General features: G+C 38.0%; 1 protein-coding gene across 1 annotated transcript; it reads left to right on the top strand.

Moving 5' to 3' along the window:
- Positions 1 to 25,764, top strand: LOC104098160 (beta-glucosidase 12-like). The gene is made up of 13 exons (XM_070192013.1): positions 1 to 310; positions 397 to 466; positions 617 to 675; positions 795 to 870; positions 5,782 to 5,859; positions 5,947 to 6,034; positions 20,132 to 20,387; positions 20,514 to 20,629; positions 21,199 to 21,416; positions 21,535 to 21,566; positions 21,665 to 21,767; positions 21,863 to 21,965; positions 25,488 to 25,764. Exons 1-13 carry the CDS (start codon positions 137 to 139, stop codon positions 25,654 to 25,656), a joined length of 1,542 nt encoding a protein of 513 aa, XP_070048114.1. The 5' UTR covers positions 1 to 136; the 3' UTR covers positions 25,657 to 25,764.
- Positions 25,765 to 26,552: the final 788 nt, after the last annotated feature.

Genomic DNA, 26,552 nt, shown 5'->3' with positions numbered 1-26,552 from the left:
GGACAGACAAGTAGTTATCAATAGCCCTTTATCTTATTGTTTGAAACCGAATTAATTAACCACGGAATCTAGATCTGTTTAAAAGGCTGATTCTTTGAGCCCTTGTGAATATATTAATCAATTTTATTTTAGCTATATGGATCATCATAAATCTTTCTTGCTATTTCTCTCAGTTCTAGTTTTCAGTTTCTTTGCTCAGATTGAGCTCACTGTAACTGCAGATTTTCCAGGTCATAAGATATCTGTTCCATGTAATCGTATCAGTTTCCCAGTGGATTTCATATTTGGAACAGCCTCATCTGCTTATCAGGTTTGGAATTGAATCCTAATTAATAATAGCTGATCTTAATAAACATAATTTAATGAATGGCAGTGCTTGTTATTAATTATTTGTAGTATGAAGGAGCAGCGAATGAAGATGGTAGAGGCCTAAGTATCTGGGATACCTATACACACAAACAATCTGGTATCTCTCTTTCTGTCCAAGCCTTAACAGTGAAAATATAAAAAGTTCTTTTAATTTGCTCTTTGAAATTATAAAAATAATATGTTACTGTTTTGATTGCAAGTTTTGTGAAGGTTGTTTTTCTAAAACAAATCATTTTTATGTTTGCAGAAAGAATAACTGATCATAGCAATGGTGACGTAGCTGTAGATTTTTACCATCGTTACAAGGTATCACTATTATTACTTCAAACTTTATTAATTGTAATAGTCAATTAAAAACACAATGAAGTAGAAGCTTTTATTACTCACGGAGATAATCCTCTTTTATTACATGATGTGTTCTGTAGGAAGATATAAAACTAATGAAATCTGAAGGACTAAATGGTTTCAGATTTTCTATTTCATGGTCAAGAATTTTACCATGTAAGACTACCTATTATCAAGTTTCTGTTATATCAAAAGCATCTTACCACTAATTGCATATTACATGTCATCGTAAAAAATTTAAATTATGTTGCACGATTTTGAAAATTTGTAGCAAAGCAGTTGTCTAGGTTTTTGGTTTCCCTTTCCCCCATGCTATATGCAGTCAAATAAAGGAGTGTAAATATCGGAATGGGAAGGTTTGAATCCTAGTAGAGACGAGGTATGGATAGAAGAATTATACAATTAGAATGCTATATTGTATAGCAAATAGCAGTTTTCTTTTGTTTTCCTTTGCTGTTTTTAATTATATTTTTTTGTGGTGATTAATAGTAATATCTTTCTTTTTCGCTAAAAAGAAGTACAGTAATTCTTTTAATTCCTATATCTGGCTTTGCGGCTTGCCTTGTTAGGAAAAGCACAAAACTCAGAGTAACAATAAAAATAATATAATACACAGACCAAAAAAAGGAAAAAAGAAAACAAAAGAAATTTATTAAATCAAAGTACTAGCATCTCGTGGCTTGACACACTAATCAATAAATGCAGAAGTTGGCTATTTTAGAGATCAGAGAACGTCAAATTTTGCATACACTGTTGGATAGAGCAAGTCTTATGTTTGGGTAAAGTTTTAAATTATATACAGTGATACTGTAACAAATTTAATATATTCGTATATTGTAACTTGTTATAATGCGTTAATTATTATTTTAAATATTTATTATATATATTTACTTGTGATTACTTTAGTGTTACTGTCAGTGTATAAAATTAAACTTATACTCTTTAGGTTATTGACAAATTAAGCGCATATGCAGAATCTGATTTCTCAAAGGGGCTCTTGTGAACCAAATACAAAAATGAACAAGAAGGGAACAACTTGGAATATGGTTTAGCAAGTAATACTGCCCGTTGCAATTTTTTATAGTAACAGTTTAGTACGCTGCCAAACTAAGACATCATTCCATACACAGAATTTTGACGGAGTTACTGAAGTGGAGACTTCGGGTGTGTTTTGTACGAAGAAAAATATTTTTCATGAAAAATATTTTTTTAGACAATATTTTCATGGAAAATAAGTGATATTATTATTTATTTTTTCTTGTTTGGTTGGTTAGTGAAAAGAATTTTCGAAAAATATTTTCAAGTGTTTGGTTAGAGAGTAGAAAATATTTTTTAGGAAAATAATTTTTTATGCTACTCTCCTCACCCCCTTCACCCAAGACCCCATATTTTTTGTGCTCCCTCCCCCCCCCCTCCCTCCACCTCCCCCCCCCCCAAATACCTAACGTTTTCAGTACTCTATTTTCTTCAAAAATTTAATTATTCTTCTAAAAATTCACACAAACCCAAAGGAACTCATGTATTGCTTTACTTTTTTACACAAAAATAACGTTGAAATTTGTGCTCCATAACTAAAAAGAAAATACTCTTTTTTTGGTTGAAAAAAAAGAAAGTACTCTTTCTACAACATAAAAATAAAGTACTCATTTTATTGAAATGAAAGAAAATACTTTGTCTACAACATGAAAAGAAAATACTCAATTTATTGAACTGAAAGAAAAATACTTTTTCTACATTATGAGTAGAAAATATTCTTTTTGTTGAATTGAAAGAAAATACTTTTACTACATTATTTTGTTAAAATGAAAAGAAAATACTTTTTTACTACATTTTGTTGAAATGAAAGAAAATACGTTTTCTAGATCATGAATAAAAAGTACTCTTTTTTGTTAAAATAAAAAAAAAATACTTTTCTATATCAACAACAAATAACAACAACAACCTAGTGAAATCCCACTAGTGGGGTATGGGGAGGGTAGTGTGTGCGTAGATCTTACTCCTACCCCGAAGAGGTAGAGAGACTGTTTCTGAAAGACTCTCGGCTCAAGAGGACAAAAAGACAAAAGGAAACAATATCAGTATCACCACAGAAATCATAGGAAAAATAGGAACAGCTGAAATCCAGAAGAAAGATGCAAAGCAAAAGTGATAGCTAGTAAATAGGTCCAGCACTGAAACGCAAAATAGTAAGACACGACATTGCCACTAGCTAGCTTATACAAAAATCCTACCAGACTAGTCTCATAATGGTACGAAGTAAGGTAAGACTCAACTACCTTCTAACCTACAACCCTAATACTCGACCTCCACATCTTCCTATCAAGTGCCATGTCCTCGAAACTCTGAAACCTCGCCATGTCCTGTCTGATCACCTCCCTCCAATACTTCTTCGGTCGCCCTCTACCTCTTCTCGTGCCCTCCACAACCAGACACTCACACTTTCTTACCGGGGCATCTGGGCTCCTTCTCTGTACATGCCCGAACCATCTGAGCCTCGCTTTTCGCATCTTGTCATCAATGGGAGCCATGCGCACCTTCTTCCGAATATCATCATTCCTAATCTTATCCATCCGAGTGTGCCCGCACATCCACGTCAACATCATCATTTCTCCTACTTTCATCTTCTGGATATGTGAGTTCTTAACAGGTCAACACTCAGCCTCGTACATCATGGCCGGTCTAACCATCGCTTTATAGAACTTACCTTTGAGTATCGGTGGCACTCTCTTGTCACACAGGACTCCAGATGCTAACCTCCACTTCATTCATCCTACCCCAATACGGTATGTGACATCCTCGTCGATCTCCCCTCCCCCTGGATAAATGATCCAAGGTACTTGAAGCTGACTCTACTTGGATAACCTGTGAGTCAAGCCTCACATCCACGCCCACTTCCCCCGGCTCAACGCTGAACTTACACTCCAGGTATTCCGTCTCCGTCCTGCTCAGCTTGAAACCCTTAGACTCAAGAGCCTGTCTCCAAACCTCCAACCTCTCGTTAACACCGGCTCATGTTTCATCAATCAGAACTATGTCATCGGCGAATAGTATGCACCATGGTACCTCCCCTTGAATATGGTGCGTTAACGCGTCCATCACCAGGGCAAATAAGAATGGATTGAGCGCAGAGCCTTGGTGTAACCCCATAATAACCGAAAAATGCTCAGAGTCACCTCCTACTATCCTTATCCGAGTCTTAGCCCCATCATACATATTCTTAATCGCTATAATATAAGGAACCGACACACCTTTTGCTTCCAAGCATCTCCAAAAAACTTCTCTAGAAACCTTGTCATATGCTTTCTCAAAGTCAATAAAAACCATGTGCATGTCCTTCTTCCTCTCTCTGTACTATTCCACGAATCGCCTAACAAGGTGTATAGCTTCTGTAGTAGAACGACCCGGCATAAATCCGAACTGATTGTCGGAAACAGATACCGACATCCTCACTCTCGCTTCAACCACCTTCTCCCACACTTTCATGGTATGACTCAGTAATTTGATACCCCTATAATTGTTACAACTTTGGATAGCACCTTTGCTCTTATACAATGGAACCACCGTACTCCACCTCCACTCATTCGATATCCTCTTCGCCTTAAAAATAACATTAAACAACCCAGTCAACCACTCCAAACCTGCTCTCCCTACACACTTTCAAAATTCTACTGGAATCTCGTCAGGTCCTGTCGCTTTGCCCCTACTCATCTTACTCATAGCTCTCACGACCTCCTCAACCTTGATGTGCCTGTAGTACCCAAAATCACGGTGACTCTCGTAATGCTCCAATTCACCTAGCACGATATCCCGATCCCCTTCTTCATTCAGAAGTTTATGAAAGTAGATTTGTCATCTCTTCTTAATCTGGGAATCTTCTATCAATACTCTACCATCGTAGTCCTTGATGCATCTCACTTGGTCAAAATCCTGAGCATTCCTCTCTCTCAACTTGGCCAGCCGGAATAGCTTCTTCTCCCCACCTTTTTCCCCTAGTTCCTCGTACATACGACCATAAGCTGTAGTCTTAGCCTCCGTGACCGCCAACTTAGCTTCCTTCCTAGCTACCTTATACCTCTCCATGCACGCACGCCTCTCCTCCTCCCCTCCTGCAGTATTTTTTATATCATGAAAAGAAAATACTCATTTGTTGAAATGAAAAAAAAAAAGGTAACGTGAAAAGAAAGTACTATTAATAATATTTCTATTTAGGATGGGGACGGGGGTTGGGGGTGGGGTGGGGTGTGTAGGTGGGGATGGGTTGGTGGGGATGGGGAATAGGGTGGGGAAGGTTGAAAAAGAGTTTTGGAAAATATTTTCCCTTCTCTTGATAGGGAAAACATTAGGAAAAACATTAAGTTAAAAATATTTTTCAAAACATTTAAGCCAATCAAACTGAAAAAGTTAAAAATCAAAAAATATTTTCTTTCGTACCAAACACACACTTCGTCTTATATGAAGAGAACTACTAACACAATCAGTCGTGTTGTCATATTAGAGTTTTTGTCTTTTCAACTGGCCTTGGTTCCGTTTTAGATTCGCAAAAGGGATAATTTGTGTGAAACTCTCTCCCCAGTATTAAAATGGCGGCGAAAAGAAATATTATTAGCACATGAGTAACAGACAGGGAATTGATAAAATTCGATTTTTCACTCTAAAGAATGTTAACTATATCAAAATATTACACTAAACTATTTGGAATACTCTACTAAGTCCCTAAGAACATCTTGTCCGTGCCCCATAATTATTTTTTTGTTTAATACTATCTGACGTGCTTGCAGTTAAGATCTTGTAATGTTTTGTTAAGAACAGCTAAAAGTAAATTCAATTGAATGATATTTTTAGAACAACTACGTATATTTTCTACATTTGATAACCATTAATGTCTAGTATCGCTGCAATTTTCTCTTCGTTCTTTTTGCTGATTAGCTATTTATTTTCCTTTTGCTGGCGTAGTTCTTGTTCAATTATAGAGGCTTCTAATTAAATACTTAAACTATATAATTTATTTTTACATTTCCACTTCTTAATAGTTACATTGCGCTAATTCTAATGTGTGATATAAATCAGATGGGAAGCAAAGTAAGGGAGTAAACCAAGAGGGCGTCACCTTCGACAAGAATCTCATCAATGAGCTCCTAACAAATGGTAAAAATTTTCTCCTAGTCATCTTCAATAAATAATTCTATTTCCAATGAATGAGTTGAGATTTTTTTTTTTTGCTCTGAACCTCAGGAATACAGCCTTTGGCCACACTCTTCCATTGGGATACACCGCAAGCCCTTGAAGATGAGTACCTTGGCTTTTTAAGCCCTCATATAGTGTAAGTGAATCTCACCTAGCTACATTACTAAGGCAATGCTTGAATCAATTAATTTTTAGTTTTATGTGTGTTTCTAATTTCTGATAAAAATGAAATTATCAGATTCAGAAATTGTATTATTAGTACTAAAATCTTACTAACCGTACCTCTTTGTTAGTACAACTTTTTAACCTCTTTGAATTCTCAAATTGCTAAAAGTTGTAAGAGAAAAATGTTATAACCAAAATTTGATTTGAGCTCTCCCTAAGTAGATTATAAAACATCGTCTACCAAAAGCCAATTCTAAGTTGTTTAGAATGAACCATCTAAATATATGCCAAATCCATAAGACTCAATGGATGGATCTACCTTGGTCTCAATCTGTAGTTGCAAATGGGGTAGGTCAACTCTGAAATCTATTTTCAATATAGATAGGAAAAAGCATTGGAGTTCCCACTTGTGATCAAGTCAAAAAGGGGCTTTACTACCAAAAAGATAGATAGAGTATGTTGGCATTTACATACCATCTTAAATGGGTTAAGTTGTGCGAAAGGGCGGAAGTGCACAAATAGCCCCTTTTGAATCATTGTTTATATTTTGCCCTGATGTAAAATATTTGCAAATATAACCTTTGCGCTACAGAGTTAGAAAGAATGGGAAATTTGCACCATTTGATTTTGGAACTAAAGTTGGTCATAGATTTTTGTAGTTATTCCACAAATTGTAGACCACCGTGTCTAAAATTCCCAACGATGTTGAGTGATTGCTTGTAGGTGGGAAGTTACCATTTGATTTTTTTTTTAAAAGTGTACAAAATATAAATGGTGACCAAAAAAGGGACACCCGGTTATTCTTTTTCTTTTATTTGTTCAATTCAATCCAATTAGTGCTTTAGCTTCATTTGTAAGAATTTACTTATTTTCTTGGGTATTATCACTTTTAGCCCGTCCCAAAAATTATTTATATCTGGTAGCCGAAAAAGTATATAAAATTTGTATAATTTTTATATATAACATACAGAATGTAAATATACACAATAAGTAAACAAATTTTATACATTTTTCGACTATTATTTTTACAAGGGGTATACAATGTCATTTTTTCATCTTTCACGACTCTCCTTACATTTTGTACACTTTAGCTTAATTCTTTTAGTCAAAAAACTTCAAGTTCATACGGTAACAGTCATGACTTCTGGTGCTAAGATCTTCCGTGAAGAGTTCTAGAAAATTTCAAGCGAGGAGCAGAATCCCTCAACACAATTGTGAGATAGATTGGATACCATTGTATGGTGAATTCAATTGACTGTGAATTTTCACCAACATATATAAAAAGAAACACACAATTGAAGTTGAAAAGTGTTTACGGGTAAAATCGGGAGTAAAGTTTTCCCCGGTTCCTCGATGACATAACGAAGGGAAAGCACGGATCGACGTGATAATAATCATGGCCAAAAAATCCTCATATCGAGACCCGGGAGTAATGAACGATGTATCTAAGACCGGATACGGTAAAGCGGCGCACCCCGAGCCGAGTATAACTTTTGAACCTCGGGATACACGGTGAACGATTATGCATGACGGATAGGGGCCGTAATATTCGCCCTCAACTGGATATTGCGGCGCGAATCCCGTTCAGTATCAATTATGGATCAACAATTACCGAAAAAAGAAGATTTTTAGCTTATTTAGACTTGTGTTAGGACTGAAATTCTCCTACTATATAAAGAAAAAGTTTTTCTTTAGTCTCACACATTGTAATATGCAATTCAAAGCAATAAAAGTTTACTTTTATCTTCTAGCTACTGTTCAAGACATTTTGTACCAGGGTCCAATCGAGGACGAGTAGCATTGTCCAATCTGAGATCAGACTTGGTCACTATATTACGATTGGTTTGATCATTTATTTCGTCTTTAATTCATCTATCTTTTATTCTTAATTGTTCGCATTAAATTAAAACACGTATCCTTTAAACCGCGTACAAATTGACGTAATTGTTACTCATTTTTGGGGTAAACAGTTTGGCACTCACCGTGGGGTTTAAGGATAATAGAAGTGATTTGCTACGAATCTTCATAACACACCCTATTTTATGCTTGTTCTTTGAAATCTTAATTTCAGGTCAGCCTAAAAATGTCAAACTCTCAGTTTGCTCACATAAACGTTGACGCTGAGTCAGGCTATCACGGCAAAAATAATAATATGGTGCCCAGTAATGATGTGCTTCCTGTCGATCCCAATGGTGTCCCAACCGCCGACCCGTCGATGTTAACTCGCAGATGGCCATCAACATCAATTTGCCAACTGATCCCGAATACAGTGTTCACGGAGGACCCCGACCAACAGCTCGAGAAGCGCCCGAAGGTGAAGGTGATGGGGTGAGCCTACGATTGATTTTCGAAATGTTACATGCTCACCAAGCGGTGATAACACAAATTCATAATCAAAGACACGCCCCTAACAGGGTCGAGCCCGAGCAATCTCGGGAAAGTACTCGGAGAGACGAATAAATTAGCGAGAGACCGGGTGAAGCCGAGCCCGGGAAAACTTCAGAGGTAATGAAGATACTCGAAGCATTAACAAAATAGGCGGAGTCAGGCGAGATAAAGATTGAGGCCAACGACAAGAAGGTTGAAACATACAACTCCAAGGTCGATCAGATCCCAGGAGCACCTCCAATATTGAAGGGACCAGACTCCAAAATATTTATTCAGAAGCCCTTTCCTCCGAGCATGGAACCAAAGCCGATCCCGAAGTAGTTTCGAATGGCCGACATTCCCAAATATAATGGAACCACGGATCCAAATGAGCATCTAACCTCCTATACATGCGCGATCAAAGGGAACGATTTGGAAGATGATGAAATCGAGTCGGTGTTGCTGAAAACGTTTGGGAAACTTTGTCCAAGGGAGCAATGATATGGTATTATAACTTGCCTCCAAATTCTATTGACTCATTTGCTATGCTTGCGGATGTTTTCGTAAAGGCCATGCCGGAGCCATCAAGGTCAAGACCAGAAAGTCAGATCTTTTCAAGGTCAAACAAATGGATAACGAGATGCTTAGGGAGTTCGTGTCAAGATTCCAGATGGAGCGGATGGATCTGCCACCAGTTGTGGATGATTGGGTCATTCAGGCATTCACTTAGGGGATCAACACTAGAACTTACGTGACCTCTCAACAACTAAAATAAAATTTGGTGGAGTACCCGGTGGTAACATAAGCTGACGTCCACAATAGGTACCAGTCGAAGATCAAGGTCAAGGATGACCAACTTGGGGGCCCTTCTGGATCTGTTTACCCCCATCAAAACGATGATAGATCTAAGATAGCCATTGATCAGGAGCCAATACCGGTCCAAGATCGATATCAACCATACAACGCGGATCAGAGAGGAAACGGATATAGGCGTCACCTAGTAAGGAACGAGAAGAGAACCGATCGAGGGCCAAGCAGCCGGGGCTTGATGAGCAAGAACGGGTTCGACAAGTCGCTCGAGAGTAGGGAAGCGCCAAGATTATTGAAGTATAACTTCAATGTAGACACTACAAGCATCGTGTCGGCCATAGGGCACATCAAATATACCAAGTGTCCCCGACCATTGAAGTCCGACCCAGCTGAGAGATATCCTAATTTGATGTGTAAGTATCACGATACTCACAGTCATAGGACCGAAGATTGGCGAATGTTAAGAGAAGAAGTTGCTCGTTTATTCAACAATGGGAACCTCCGAGAATTCCTAAGCGAGTGAGCCAAAGAACACTTCAGAAACAAGGACACCAACAAATAGGTCGAACTAGAGGAGCCTCAGCACATGATCAACATGATCATTGGAAGAGTCTATGTCCCCCAAGGGACAATGATAAAATGCACTAAAGTGTTTACTACGAGGAAAAAATGCACCCGCGATTACGTTCTGGGGGGAGCTATTTCGTTCAGCGACAAAGATGCTGAGGGCATCGTACTGCCTCACAATGATGCACTAGTAATATCTGAACTTATCAATAAATCTCGGGTTAAACATATTTTGATCGACCCAGTTAGCTCGGCCAACATAATCAAATCAAGGGTCATAGAGCAACTAGGGTTACAGGATCAAATCATAGCTCGGTCTAGGTATTTAATGGGTTCAACATGGTGTGTGAGACCAAGAAAGGAGAGATAACTTTGTCGGTAAACACTGCCGGGACAACCCAAGAAACGAAATTCTACGTGATCAAAGGGGATATGAGGTACAACGCTTTATTCGGAAGGCCATGGGTCCACAACATGAGGGCAGTACCTTCAACCTTACACTAGGCGTTGAAATTTCCCACACCGGGGGGAGTCAAAACGGTCTACAAATAACAGCCCCCTACAAGGGAAATGTTTTCCGTCGATGAAGTGATCCCGGTGCCCGCGGTTTCAACATCAAGGAGCGCGGAACCAACCATAGAAATCAATGATAACGGCCTCAGTCGAACCGGAGAAATAGGAAGAACAAGGGGCGAACGATGGGGACGATTACAGCTTCCCGAGATCATTCATAGCTCCTGATGACACCGACACCACCAAATCAACGGTCGAAGAGTTAGAGCAAGTTATATTAATCGAGCATCTACTGGATCAAAAGGTATACCTGGGCACGTGGTTAACCCCCGAGTTGAGGAAAAAACTTATTAATTTTCTTAAAGCTAACGTCGATTGTTTTGCTTGGTCCCATCTTGACATGACAGGGATCCCAGCATAGGTAACCACTCACAAGCTGATTTTGGATCCGAAGTTCCATCTGGTTAAGCAGAAGAGAAGGCCACAGTCTGAGATCAAACACGCGTACATCAAGGATGAGGTATCCAAACTTCTAAAAATAGGATCCATCCGGGAAGTTAAGTACCCGGATTGGTTAGCTAACGTAGTGGTAGTACCTAAAAAGGGAAATAAACTAAGGATGTGTGTGGATTATATGGATCTAAACAAAGCATGCCAAAAGAATTATTTCTCTTTGCCTAACATCGATCGAATGATCGACACGATGGTCGGGCACGGGATACTCAATTTTCTCGATGCCTACTCCAGGTACAACCAAATTTGGATGGACCCGGACGATCAAGAAAAGACTTCTTTCATAACAAAATTCGGCACCTACTGCTATAACGTAATGTCACTTAGATTAAAGAATACCAGTGCCACCTACCAATGCCTAGTAAACCGTATGTTTGAAGAACAAATAGGAAAATCAATAAAAGTTTATATTGACGATATGTTGGTCAAGGCCCTACGAGTAGAGGACCATTTGAAACATTTGCAGGAAACCTTCGACATATTAAGGAAGTACAACGTGAAGCTAAACCAGGAGAAGTGTGCATTTAGGGTCGGTTCGGGCAAGTTTCTTAGGTTCATGGTATCTACTCGAGGGATAGAGATCAACCTCGACAAAATAAAGGACATAGAGGACATCACTGTAGTCGACAACTTCAAGACGGTTCAAAGACTGGCCGGGCAGATAGCCGCATTAGGTCGGTTCATCTCGAGATCATCGGATAAGAGCCATCAGTTCTTTTCACTATTGAAAAAGAAGAATAGTTTTTCTTGGATACCGAAATGCCAGCAAGCTTTGAGGGAAACTCAAGCGATAACTATCGATCCCCCATTTGTTGTACACTCCGAAGTCAGACGAACAACTATACTTTACTTTGTAGTTTCTGAGGTGGCGGTAAGTGGTATCCTAGTCCGTGAGGAAGAATGTACACAATTTCCTATCTGTTATGTTAGTATAACCCTAGGCAATGCCGAAACAAGGTATCCTCACCTAGAAAAGCTAGCGCTCGCCTTACTAAGATCTTCGAGGAAACTTAAACCGTACTTTCAATGCCACCCCATATGCGTCGTGACCTCTTACCCGCTGAGGAATGTCATGCATAAGTCCGAGCTCTCATACCGCCTAACCAAATGGGTCGTGGAGATTAGCAAGTACGATATCGAGTACCGACCCCGAATTGGAATAAAATCTCAGATTTTGGCAAACTTTGTGGCCAACTTTACGCCGGCCTTGATACCTGAAGTTGAAAAGGAATTACTGCTCACTTCGGGGGCTAATTCGGGGGTCTAGACCCTATTCACAGACGGTGCCTCAAACGTGAAGGGGTCCGGGCTCGGTATTATATGGAAATCTCCCACGGGAAGCATAATTAGACAATCTATTAAAACTGTAAACAACGAAGCTGAGTATGAAGCTATGATTGCAGGTCTAGAATTGGCTAAGAGCCTCGGGGCCGAAGTGATCTAAACCAAATGTGATTCCCTCCTTATCGTAAATCAAGTCAACGGAACGTTCGAAGTAAAAGAGGAACAGATGAGGAGGTACTTGGACAAATTGCAGGTAATTATACACCAATTCAAGGAATGGACTCTGCAACATGTATCTCGAGATCAAAATAGTGAGGCCGATGCACTGGCCAACTTGGGGTCGTCTGTCGACTCCGATGAATTCAGCTCGGAGGCAATATTGGTGCAGGTGATGAACTCGGTGGTAGAAGAAGGTCATGCCAAATTAAACTCGATAATTTTGACTTGGGATTGGAGAAACAAATATATAGACTACCCGAAGATGGGAAAATCGCCATCGGGTCCCAAGGAATCGAGAGCCCTACACACCAAAGCTATCAGAATTAGCTTAGTCGAAGGAGCATTGCTCAAAAGATCCTTCTTCGACCCACTTGCTAGATGCTTAGGCTCGGGAGAGACCAAATATGCCATGAGTGAAGTCCACGAGGGCACTTGCGGGAACCATTCATGGGCACAATCCTTAGTTCAGAAGCTAATCAGAGCCATCTACTAGTGGAATGAAATGGCGAAGGATGCGAAAGACTTCGTACGAAAATGCAACAAGTGCCAAAGACACACCCCGATGATTCATCAACCGGGAGAGATGCTCCACCCGGTCCTGTCACTATGGTCATTTATGAAGTGGGGAATAGACATCGTCGGTCCCCTGCCATGGGCATCGGGTAAGGTCCAATACATACTATTCATGACCGATTATTTTTTCAAATGGGTTGAGGCTCAGGCGTTCGAGAAGGTTCGGGAGAAAGAAGTCATCAACATCATCTGGGATCACATAATATGTCTATTTGGGATACCGGTCGAGATTGTTTGCGATAATGGAAAACAATTCGCCGGCAGCAAGGTAAGTAAGTTTTTCGAAGACCAGAAGATCAAGAAGATATTATCAATGCCTTACCACCCTAGTGGGAATGAGAAAGCAGAATCTACGAACAAAACTATACTCCAAAACCTGAAAAAGAGATTGATCGGTTCGAAGGGAAAGTGGAAGTAAATCTTGCACGGAGTCTTGTGGGCATATTGTATGACTTCGGAGTCGAGTACCGAGGTAACCCCATTCTCTCTAGTCTACGGAGTGGTAGCCTTAGTACCAGTCGAGGTGGGGGAACAGAGCCTCAGCTTCCACTATGTTACCGAAGAGTCAAACGGCGAGGCCATGACCACGAGCCTAGAATTATTGGACGAAAGATGGGAAGCCGCACTGGTCCGATTGGCCGCCCAGAAGAAATGAGTAGGGAGGTACTACAAACGAAGAGCCAACCTTCGAGATTTTCAAGTTGAGTACTTGGTATTAAGAAAGGTAACATTACACACCAGGAACCCAAATGAAGGGAAACTGGGCCCGAATTGTGAAGGACCGTATAGAGTCACCGGAATAACTCGCAAAGGCTCGTATAAACTCGAATCAGGAAATAATGTATAACTACCGAGAACCTGGAACGTGGCAAACTTAAAGCGCTACTACTGCCAAGGTACGAACTTAATTCCTTTTTCAATTTTGTTGCATTACGGACTAACGTATGCAGGTACTCGGCCAAGGGCGAATGTAACTATTAGGTTTGAAAGAACGGGTTGTACTCTTTTTTCCTTGAACTGATTTTGTCCCGAAGTGGGTTTTTTGGCAAGGTTTTTAACGAGGCAATAGTAAAATGTGCTACCTTAGTTTTGAAGACCGACCTTAAACCCAAATCGTTGATCGTTTGCACCGAGCCAACAGTATCCGAACCCTCACAAGTTTGGCCTCAAATACTGGGGGACATTACCCCTAGGTTAAGATCCTTAGAAAGGGAAAATTTTGTATGTTGAAAGCCAAGGCTTGGTGATTACGATTCGTTGTAATGGTCAAATGGCCATGCGAATCGTGCCTATGTAGCCCACTCTAGCCACAACACAAGGCTTATGCGCCTCCGATTATGTACCCTAGATATAAAAAATGAAAGAAAACTTTGCTTCCCACATACTTTATTATTACGCATTTCACATTTCGCATTTCGCTTCGTCGATGCTTCACAACGGATCTTAGATCCTAAAGCCCACGGGCTACCCCGGCTCGGGGACTGTCATCCGATAAAAAATCGGATGGCTCGGGCCATCGAATCTCGGAGGCACCTAGCCTATGAGGCAGTGCCCGAATACGAAAGGCTACAGTAACCCTAAAATAGCTCTGAGACATCTGAAGTTCGTACTCGAAAAGAAAGGCCCTTACGTATAATAAGACCTATTAAAAGATTACCCTCGGCAAAAACATCGTCGTATATGACTAAAACACTTAAGCATCTTAAAGGCCTTCGATTTTATCGAAATCTCGAAGCCACGAGTAATCTAGAGTTTCCATCAAAATTGGGCTCCATTCGGGCCTCCGAAGAACAGATGCTCTAGATTACGTTTGATTTTATGCTAAGGCTTTAAGAACAATACACAAATAAAAGATTGCGAATAGATGATGAAAAGTAGAAATATGGTATTGCCAAAGGGAAAATTTTATATATTTCAAAAAATATTTACAAAGGTACGATAAGACGGACTCAAAATAAGTAAGAAAGAAAATATACAAGGGAAAACCAAAAAAGAACTAAGGCACCTATGCCTACTCTTCACCGGGGCTCGACTCAGCATCGGAATCGTCGGAGCCTTCGGGACCTTCGGGGTCATAGAGTTCCTTTGCCCCGGCCTCGAGCCTCTTGGCTTCTTCAATCTGGGCCGACAGGTCAAATCCTCGGCCGTGAATCTCCTCAAGGGTCTCCGTCCTGGATAGCCTTTTTACATACTCAGTCTTCGTCTTTAAGCGGGCCTCAGCTATTTCCACATCAGCCTTATACTGGGCCAACATTTCTCGACTTCGGAGGAATCAATCGAAGTTGCCTCCAATTTGGACTTCAGTGAAGTTTATTCCTAGCCGAGGGCATCCCGTTCTGTGATGGATGAGTTCAGTTGTGCCCGGAGTTCATCATTTAAATGTGACTACTTGTCGACATTGTCCTTTTCCATGCGGATCTAGTCCTTGACCTATGCCATCTCCTTTTTTGTAGCCTCTTTTTCCGAAGCCAACATGTCTATCCTGTCCTCAATGCGTCGGTCGTGGCTTTGACCTCATCCATCTCGGCCCGAAGTTAGTCAATCAGGTCTATCTTCTCTTGAACTTGCAAAGTTGCGTCGTTAGTCATCACGAGTAGCTTCTCATTTTTAGCCTCAAAGATCCTTACCTTCTCGACCAGATCGGCATGCTCCCGTTTCACAGACGAGGCCTCCTTCTGTGCCTTTTCTAGCTCGGCCCGAAAAGTTGAGAGATCCTTAAGAGCCTCATCTTGTTGTTCACTGAGAGCCATGTACATGTCCTTCTTCTATACCTGATCTTTGAGCTCGAACTCGAGCTGGCTGATTTCTATGTGGGACCTAAGGAAGCTTTCAGGATAGATCACTGAATCCTGAAAAATAGTGAGGTCAGTAAAATATGCTAAAACTAAGCGAAATTCGCAAAGGATACAAAGAGTAGACGTCTTACCCGGTTCAATGCTTGTTGTTTCTCGTTGAAGAGGCTCGATATGCCTACTTCGTTCATCTTGACTTGGTCCTCCTCAGTCACCAGGCAACGAAGGTAGCTGGCCATAGCCACCAAAGCAGACAGCTCCCGGGCATCCGCTAGGATAGTAAGAATAGTCTTTCCCTTACGGTCGGGATCCACACTCGGGGCAGGGAACTATCTACAACCCCTCTCCCTTCATGACATGGTTAACTTGATTTTGTAACATGTAAAGTTCCATGTCTGTATAAGATTACAACCTCACTTTAAGTGTTTATATATAACAAACTGAATATTGCATGTTCCCCTGTTTAGCTTCCTGACTCCATGCTTTGTTTTGAACTATCCTCAGTCCTCTCATTATTAATCTGAAACTGAATCTGATCCTTAAACCTTATGAGAAGTATTTGTTTGATATTGTCTGAACATAGTGGCTTGTTTAAGGTTAATACTATTAGGAATATGATCCTGTTGAGCCCTCAGGGGATTCCATGCTCAAGCCTATGAACCTATAGTCATATTAAGAGTCCAGATCATATTTCTGATATCTCTGATAACTTCTGTAAAAGGTGCTAATTGCCACTGTTTGCCTGAACCTTTACTAATACCTTTTAAAATTCCAAGTAGTATTTCCAATCCATGCATGTGCTAGTAGCAAGCTAATCAGTTCTTCATTAGTTTGTCAGGGTATGTGCATCTGCATTTCTTGTATTACTATATATATGAACTCTGTATTCCTCACTTTCCCTTTGAATGTGTTTCTTCCTAATAATTAGGCCTTTAACATTATGTTATGATGTTTGTGTTTCTCTCATATGTGTGTTCGAAGGTCTGACCTTCAGATGTACCTAACATGTGGATTGTTCATCTATTGTTAGAAAGAATGTAGAATTGTTTATGTACCCTTATGTTGTTCTGTTAGAAGGGAAAGTATACTTTTTGTGGTAAGGGATACTATAGAATTTAGTTTACATTAAAAGGGCCTCATTGGCATTTAAACCCATAAGAAAAAATAAGTCGCTGGTGGTTAGGGGTATTTGGGAGTGAAGTTTAACTCTAGGTTGGGCTGCTCTCCCCGGCACAAACATTGCCCTGGGCCTAGGGTCCCTTGGGAACTTTGAAGTGTTGGGGGATTCAAAGGGGGCATCGACCTTGAGTAGAATTTCCACCTTAGCCCTTGATTCGTTGACACTTTTGGTTCTTTAGAGGTTTAGTGTTTAATGTCAACGAAAGGTTTTCAATGTAAAATATTTGCCATGTATAACTACCACATTAGTATAATTTTCATAGTATTTGAGTGTTGATGTTTTAATATACTTTTGTTCCAGTCGTCTGCTTATATGTTTCATACATGGTTGAGTATGTTGAATATATGGAGCATGTGTTTAATGACTTTCTTTCTCTTTTGGACATGTACATCTACTTGGGCCCGCTGAGTTCCTAAGGAACTAGGCCCAATCCCAGCCTTGTTGCATTTTTTTGGAGAGTCCAACATCAGCCGTAGCTGCATCTCTTTACTGCTGGGCCTCCTCACTAGCTTTAAGCTCGATCTCGGCTCGCCCGCTGCCAATGGAACATCCTTTTTTGGGACCTCCAGGTGACCAAACCTGGAGTAGTCCTCAAACGCGCTCATGTCCATGCCGTCGAAGAACATGTTGAGGGCATCATCCGGGCCCGGTGCTAACTCGATTGAATTCTCTTTATCAGCTTGAGCCTCTTGGAACATGAACTCTCTATGGGATGGCGTCTCCATGATGTCGATGACACCGGCTACCTCCTTTGAGGCATGAGCTACTTCTCTGGAAGTCATGGCCTCCAATTCTCCTTTTGGTCCGAGTTAGAGGAAGATCGACCACTTGGCCACCTTTTTCAGTTGCTGCCTGCTCCCCCTCGTCGATGGTTGACCTGTGAGCAATTAACTCAAGGTCGTCATCCTCGGGGTAATCCCTGAGCCGAAAGAGGGAATCGGGGTCCGGTACCGTGGCTTTGGTGTCTTTTTTGTTGCTTTTCCAAACCCAGATAGCTACCTTCTTCTTCTTCATCTCGGCATCCGGGGAGCCCGATAGCTACATTCTCCTCCTTTGCGGCAGCTCCGGGCTGTCCCAAAGCGGAGGGTTAAGTGAGCGATGACGGGGCCTCATCCTCATCCAATGGCCTAAGCTCGGTGGTCTTGGGAAAACCTGTGAGAAGGAAAGAGACTTAGCAAAGATACAAGTCAAGTATGTGAGTATAATTATTCGGGAGGAAGTCTCACCATTGGAACGGGCCTCCCACTTGCCCTTCGAGAGCTTGCGCCATTCGCGCTCGAAGTAAGAGATTTGTTTGCAGATCCCCTCGATCAACTCCTTGAAGCGGAGGATTGCATTAAGAACATGGGCGACCACTACACAATGGTAAACACGGGCAATTAGAGAAAGAACAAAAGAAAGTGCCAAGCATTCAAGAAGGAAAAGACTTACAGGATGGGTTACACTTTTCAGGGAATGGTAGAAATTCGGGGAGAATGAGGTCTTCGATTTTCATCCGAACGAACCTTTCCTGCCAACCTCGATCTCGATCTTCATCGATGCTTGAGAATGGAGCTTTACTTGATCGGTGAACGAGCTTGATTAACCCCCTCCCCCCGGGAAGATTTGGGGACAATGGAGACGAAGCAGATGGTCGAGGGTGAACCAAGGTGCTTCGGTGTTGTTTACGAAGTGGCGGATGAGGATTACGATCCTCCAAAAGGATGGGTGAATCTGCCCAAGGTAGACCTCGTACCTTGTGCAGAAGTCGAAGATTATAGGGGCGTGAAGTGGTAAGTATAAATACTTAGGTACCCCTCCACGTGAGTGATGATGTCTTCGTTGGGCATGAGAATGACCACCTCCTTGCCCACAGTTGTAGTCCACCTGAACTGTGGGGAGTGTGTCCTCGGTAACGGAGCATATGTACCTCCATACTCCCGCGCATCGGTCATGTTGACTGGAGGCCTTCTCGACTTTGAAGTCATTTTTTATAGAGCAGCCCCCGGGAATGAAACTCTTCAAGGAGGCTCCGGGACCACCTCGGGAATGGCCACATCAGCATTCGTGGCCGGGTTAGAAGTTGAAGGGACGGTTTACTGAGGCACGGATTTGGAAGTTTTTGCTATAGGAAAATATGAAGGTTTGAAGAAAAATATGAAGGTTTGAAGATGAGAATGAAGATTTGAAGATGGGAATGAAGGTATGAAGGTCTGAGTTAAAGATTCAAAGAAGAAGTATGAAGATTTAAAGATGAAGATATGAAAATTTAAGAAGCAATATATGAAGATTGGAAGAGGGTAGAGTTAAGTGGAGAATTTGAGGGTAAATCAAAGAGCTCTAGAATTAAAAAGTGAAAAAATGAAAAAGGGATTAGAGTTTTATAGATGAAAGTTAACCAATGTGTGACGTGTCGCATTCGAGGACAATCAACCGGCGGCTGACACGTGTCCGAAGTCAGAACAACGCGACTGATGAGACGTTTCGTTGACCCGTCAACTCGATCGGTTGTAACTTACGAAGGAAGGAACCTGGGTCAATTTATTGCTTCCCGTCGCTTTGATAAATCTACTCTCCGGAAAACGAGGGGACTATCTGTGTACAGATAAAATTGGAGGAAAGATTTTCCCCGGTTCTCCAATGAGAGAACGAAGGGAAAGCATAGATCGACGTGATTATAATCGAGGCCAGAAACTCCTCACATCGAGACCCGTGAGGAATGAACGATGTATCTAAGACCGTACATGGTAAACGTGGTGAACGATTATGCATGACGAATAGGAGGCTGTAATATTTGCCCTCAACCGGATATTGCGGCATGAATCCCGTTCAGTATCAATTTTGGATAAACAATTACCAAAAAAAAAAAAGATTTTTACCTTTTTTAGACTTATATTAGGATTGAAATTCTCCTACTATATAAATAGGAAGTTTTTCTTTAGTGTGACACATTGTAACACACAATTCAAAGCAATAAAAGTTTACTTTTGTCTTTTAGCTACTGTTCAAGGAATTATTCGCTTGTTCTTTTATTCGCTCGCGACTGAGCTTGTACCGAAGGTCCAATCGAGGACGAGTCTCATTGTCCAATCTGAGATCAGGTTTGGTCACTACATTGCGATTGGTTTGATCATTTATTTCGTCTTTAATTCATCTATCTTTTATTTTTAATTGTTCGTATTAAATTAAATCACGTATCCTTTAAGCCGCATATAAATTTAATTGTTACTCATTTTTAGGATAAACAAAAAGGATAACCCTTTACTTGCAGGAGCGATTTTCGCGATTATGCTGACCTTTGCTTCAAAGAATTTGGCGATAAGATTAAGCTTTGGACCACAATCAATGAGCCATGGACTTATGCCTCTATTGGCTATGACTCGGGCCAATTCGCACCCGGAAGATGTTCTGCTTGGATGAACAATAGTTGCGTTGCTGGGGACTCTGCAACTGAACCATATATAGTTGGCCACCACATGCTTCTTGCTCATGCTGAAGCAGCTAAAGTATATAGAACTAAATACAGGGTAAATGGATATGTTTTTTCCTTTTTGAGTCATGATATTATATTCAAGTCATCTCAACTGGAAATTTATTTAGTAGTCTCCTCACTAAAATTTTTTTTTTTTTTTTGCGTTTGATAAATTACATAGGCACTACAAAAGGGTGAGATAGGAATAGTGCTGGTGTCTCATTGGTTTGAACAATACTCCAAGACTAAAGAAGATGCGAAAGCAGCTAAGCGAGCCATCGACTTCATGTTTGGATGGTTAGTACATTTTTAACCTATAGAATATGGTATTCCCTCGGTCCCAATTTAAATATGTGACGGTGTTTGACTCGGCACGAAATTAAATAAAGAAAGATTTTTGATACTTGTAGTCTAAAATAAACTGTAAAAGATTGTGTGGCTAGAAATCAATTCATTAAGGGTATAATGGAAAGTTTATAGTTAAATTATTTCTAAATTAATTTTTTTTTTTTTGGTACAGACTAAATGAAAATATGACATATAAATTGGACAAAGACAATATTATTTACAGCAGATGGTCACTTTTTTGGCCTTACACTTAAAAGTCGGCTGTTTTTTCCAAAATTAGATCAGTGGTGTGAAATTACTTTTGAATTTTAGACTTCAAATCAGGTAAGCACTTTCGAACTCATTACCACTGGTCCAATTTTGAAAAAGTGGCCGACCTCAAAATACACCAAGAAAGTGACAATTTGTGTAATCATGGAATTTGCTTGGGTTAAGCTATATTACTAATCCTACTAAAGCCAAATATTCTCATTCATTGAGTCTAAGACTTTCAATATCTATTATTTTCTTGAATGTAGGTTTATAGATCCATTAACCTATGGTGACTATCCAGAAAATATGCGTAGACTTGTGCAAGATCGCTTACCAAAATTCACGACAGAGCAAGCTGAGATGGTGAAAGGTTCCTATGATTTCTTGGGACTAAATTACTACACTTCGAATTATGCATCCAATGTTGTTTCTCCGTATAAAGTGAACATTAGCTATTCAAGAGATTCTCAAGTAAATGAAACAAGTGAGTTCTAAAAGTCTTTCATGACCTAAACTAGTGAATGAAAATCCTTTTTAATCTTAATTTTTCCTTTATATGTAACCTTTATTTTCTTCTCCCTTTTTTAAAAAACATTTTGCAGCGGAAAGAAATGGAAAACTCATTGGTGAACCGGTAAACAACTTAACTACCTTTTCCCTCGCAAGCGAACGTTATCTTTTGACGCTTATATTTTATCTTCTTTTATTTTCCTCATTTATTTTTAACTATAGACGGGCTCGAGTGTTTTCTTCGCGGTCACAGAAGGACTTAATAAGTTTTTGGTCTACACGAAGAAAAAATACAAGAATCCCAAAATTTACGTTACCGAGAATGGTATGACAAAGAACTAATCTACTATTGGTCTGTTATACAATAATTTGAAGCAGAATTCTTCAAAATTTCTTCACAAATTTTTGATTTTTTATCAGGAATGAGTGATGCTAATGTTACCGGCGTTCAGCAAGGAGTCAATGATTTCCAACGAGTAGATTTTTACCGTCGTCATCTCTTGGCCCTTAATGCTGCCCTTAAGTGAGTCCATTAATCTTTGCCTAAATAATATCCCTCTCACAAAAATAGCTTTAGTTTGACTATTCCTTAAGAAAATTTGTTAATGTTGTGTGTTCGAATGTACTAGTCTTAAGATACGCGCGTTGTGTGCGCTTCGTCTCGATATTAGTATATATGTTTAAGTTAAAAAATAATAAAAGAAAATTACGTTCTGAAATGATTAATATTTAGTCTTATTTAGTTATTCAATAAAGGAAGAAACTTTATTCCATAAAAGTACAAGATTTAAAGTTTTTAAAGTAAAGCTCTTTTTAAAGAACTTTGATTCCGTAAATATTTAATATCCCAACAAAAAACTACAATTTATCCTCTCTTTGATATTTCTTCGGCAATAGAACATGAATCATGCATGAACTCGATGTAGCAAAATCATTGGCCACATAGCTATCCGAAGCTGTTAAAAATGGAGAAAAAGGTCCAATGAGAGCACAAAAAAATAGTAGAAGAAATAACTTAGACAAAAGATTGAAGCATACACTCTAATGCAAAAAGGCGACTATGCAATCAAGATTCACAATCAAGAACATCAAAATAAAAATGTTTGGGTTGAATACGTGCGCAAAATTCAACTACTAATGTGTAAAGCAAAATCCAACTACTAATATAAATACATGAATGCAAAATTCAACTACTAATGTGTAAAGGAAAATCCAACTACTAATACAAATACATGAATGCAAAATTCAACTACTAATATAAAAAATTTTACTCAAAGAAAGAGTACCTGGAACCCTTAATTTTGTAGTTGATGCGGCCAAAGTTTTATAATGATGAAAATGTGTAATTATAACTTCTTTTATAGAAGTACCTGTGTATATAATTGTTTAAAAATTTATTCAAAAAACTCTAATAAAAAAGAAGTTCACGAAAGAGCTCGTTTTCACCTAATATATTTTATAAAAAATTAGTGTCAAACATTTATACCAAAACATTCCTAGTATGTGTATGTAGGGGTGTGAATGGATAATTAAAAACCGATTAAATTAACCGAATCGTACTGTATCGAATCAATTTTTAGGTTTATTTTAATAAAATTATAGATTTTTATATAAATTTATAACCGTATCGATAATTAGGGTAAGTTTTTTATTTTATGAAAATAAACCGAAAAAATACCGAACCGTACCGAATAAATTTACAATGTGAAAAATATATTTATATATTAAGTTTCAAATAATAAAACATTAAAGTTTTTCTTGGGCCTTAGAATTATGAAACAGTTACAAGCCAATAATTAATTAAAGTCAAAATCCTAATTCCCAAACCTATTATGCTACTCCTATTGAAACTAAATTATTTTCAGCATATTCACTAGCAAAACACAAGGTATTGTAGCGATTATGAGTAACAAATTACAATGTATTGAATATGTTTCTTTCGTATGATTTAGAATTATCTTTTTGAATATTTAATATTCTATAGACTTTATTTTTGTGTCCAAGCTTGGTTAATATCTTTACATTCGTGTGATTTATATTTTTATTGTATTTGCTTAATTTCTTTTAGGTTGTTGTAGAATAATTGATGGATGTATACTCTAGTCATCTTTCATGTTTTCTTAATTCATCACATTTTAAACTGTAAAAATGTCAACAGAGTTTTGGTAAGTTCTATAAAAGTACGTATGTTATTGCATTCTACTTCTACTAGTGACTTTTACATGATATTTAAAAAAATTACCGAAAATTAACCGAACTGAACCGATACCGAAGAGAAACCGACATGATTGGGACGGTTTCGAAAAGTCTAATTTTGGTTATATATAATAGAATAACCGAAAAATTAGTATGATAAATATTTTATAAAATAACCGCCCGAACCGAACCATTGACACCCCTATGTGTATGTGAATTAGTTAAAATTTTGTTTACTAAAAAAACATTCCCAAGTGTGAAAATTTTAATACTTCTAAATTTGACTATAGTTGTAAGTATCGAAAGTTTCATAGTATATGTGAATTAGTGAAAATTTTATTAACTAAAACAACCGAAACCTTCCTTTTGTGTGCGAATTAGACAAAATTTTATTAACTAAAAAAAGACCCTCGTAAATTTAAGGAAAATTTTTATAATACTCCTAAATATTAATGGAGTTGGACGGAAACTTTCCTATTATGTAGTGAACGAAAATCTTTCCTACTATGTGTGCTTGAAATTCTAGAACAAAACAGAATTGAAGATCAATATTATAAATATTAAAGGAGTAATGAAATGGCAATTCCTATATAGCAGGGAATTAATTAAATGACTATTCTAAAATAGTAGGGAATTATTTAAATGAGTATTCTTAAATATTAAGAAAATAGTAAAATGACTATTTTGTCAAGTGTGAACTCTATTTTAAAAGGATAAAAAAGTCGAACGATATTTCGCTAAGGGCCTTCGTGCTTTTAATATAAACTAGTCTCTATGTTCGTGCGTTGCACGAGAAATGCGTATTGAAAATAATAAGCTTTCAATCGCTTATACTGTTGAATATGCACAAAATAGGAAGTTTAATAATCAATTCTTTAAAATAAAAAAAATATAATATATAATTCAAATCAAGTTATCAACAACATTTTTGACATAATATAGGAGGAAAAAATGGAACTAATTAAATATTTTAGAATCACAATATTATATCATTAAAATTGTAAACTCGCTTTAAAATACGATATTATTCACTATTGTTTGTGAAGCGATGCTGAATAAGTATGGAGTTCAACAATTCTTAAAAAAAACATTATATGTTATCAAAACCAACTCATTAATAAAGTTTTGACACAATCTAAAGATAAAATGAAACTCAACATTTTGAGAATTATGTTAAAAGATTTAAGATCACTTCGAGAATGCAACAAACACTTATGGGAAGGTATATTCAAAATTTGTGATCACGCCACATAATAAATTAACTTTGATAACCTAAGGCGTAAATATTACTATTTGTGGTGAATTTTATATTTGGTTCTATGGAGAAGAATTGAAATATATCTAATATTTGACTTGTTTTGGTTCCAACACATAATTAACTTCCCGAACTATAGATAATATTTTCTTCACACTTGATTGTCTAATATTTATAGTAAGAATTATAGATAATGAATATAGAATTTGATTTCCATTAAAATAATAAATGGACGAATACGTTTTCTTTACGAAGTGGACTCTAAGAATGATATTTTGACTTGGACTATACAATATTTGAATTGCTTTTCCGTTTTTAGACATTAATATTTAAGATATAATTTAATTATGGAAGGGCACAATAGGCAGTTAATATTTTAAGGATATTTTTATCGATCAACATTTAGCGTGGAACATTCGTATTTTTATAATAATATAGATATAGATATAGATATAGATATAGATACGGTTAACTAAACTCAGATTTTCTACAAAAGCCTTTTGTTATGTGTGTACTAATTTTGAAAATTAGTCGGAAAAGTAATATTATATACTTGAAAAAGTTATGCTGATATTAATACTTTTGTTGTAACAGGGATGGTGTGATTGTGAAGGGTTACTTTGCATGGTCGTTGTTGGATAATTTTGAATGGAATTCAGGTTACACACAGAGATTTGGGATTAATTTTATTGATTACACAGACAATTTAAAAAGGTATCCCAAACTTTCTGCGCTTTGGCTAAAAAAGTTTCTACTTAAATAGAGATATTTTGGAGTTCCATTGTTGTGGCTTATTACGATTAAAAGTAGGCACTATTGAACTGTATCTCCTCATTTTGCTTGCTTCATAATAAATGTGTGTATTAAATATATCATATGTTTTCTAATTATAGCATTATATTATTGCTAGATGTTGAATGCATCGAGGAGGACTATAATTATCCTTATGATATGATAATACTTCTCGATACTTAATCACTTGTTTGGCTAAACTTATAAGCTGGTCAAACTAGCTTATACATACTTTTTGGCTTATATACGCGTTTGGTAAACACCAAAAGTGTTTATAAGTCAAGTGCTTATAAGCCAAAATAAGCCATAAGTCATAAGTTGGTCATCCCCAACTTATGACTTTTCAACTTATAAGCACTTTTAGTTTGATCAAAACTTTTACTATTTTGTACATATTATATTATTATATAATTCTGAAATACATTTATCTTAATAAAACTCTTAATTCTATTCTTCACTTCACTCCGTCATCTTTTCCAGGTCTTATTTCCCAGAAACATTACCCACCATCATGAACAACAAAAAACTCTTTACCGTCAACATAAATCAATCAAATTAATTTGAGTTAGAAAAATTCTATTTTATGTAAATCGACTTTCTTCATCTCTTTGAAAACGTGGCTGTTTTGCATCATTCAAAATTCTATTGTGAAATGTGAACTAAATTATCTATTTTTAGTTGCATTGTGTTGGTAATGAAAAATGACGATGTAATAATGATGTTCTTATTGTACTTTAGCTCACTGTTGCTAAAATAATAAATACTTACAAAATATTAATTTAATCCAACCAATTTGGAACTAAAAGTAAATCCATAAGTTAATTTATACTTCAATCAATTTAGAATTTTAAATCTTGTATAAGTATA

The sequence above is a fragment of the Nicotiana tomentosiformis genome, chromosome 12 (genome assembly GCF_000390325.3).
Source record: "Nicotiana tomentosiformis chromosome 12, ASM39032v3, whole genome shotgun sequence".
NCBI lineage: Eukaryota > Viridiplantae > Streptophyta > Magnoliopsida > Solanales > Solanaceae > Nicotiana > Nicotiana tomentosiformis.
Note: the sequence above shows the minus strand (reverse complement) of the source record. Positions and strands in the feature narration are given on the sequence as shown.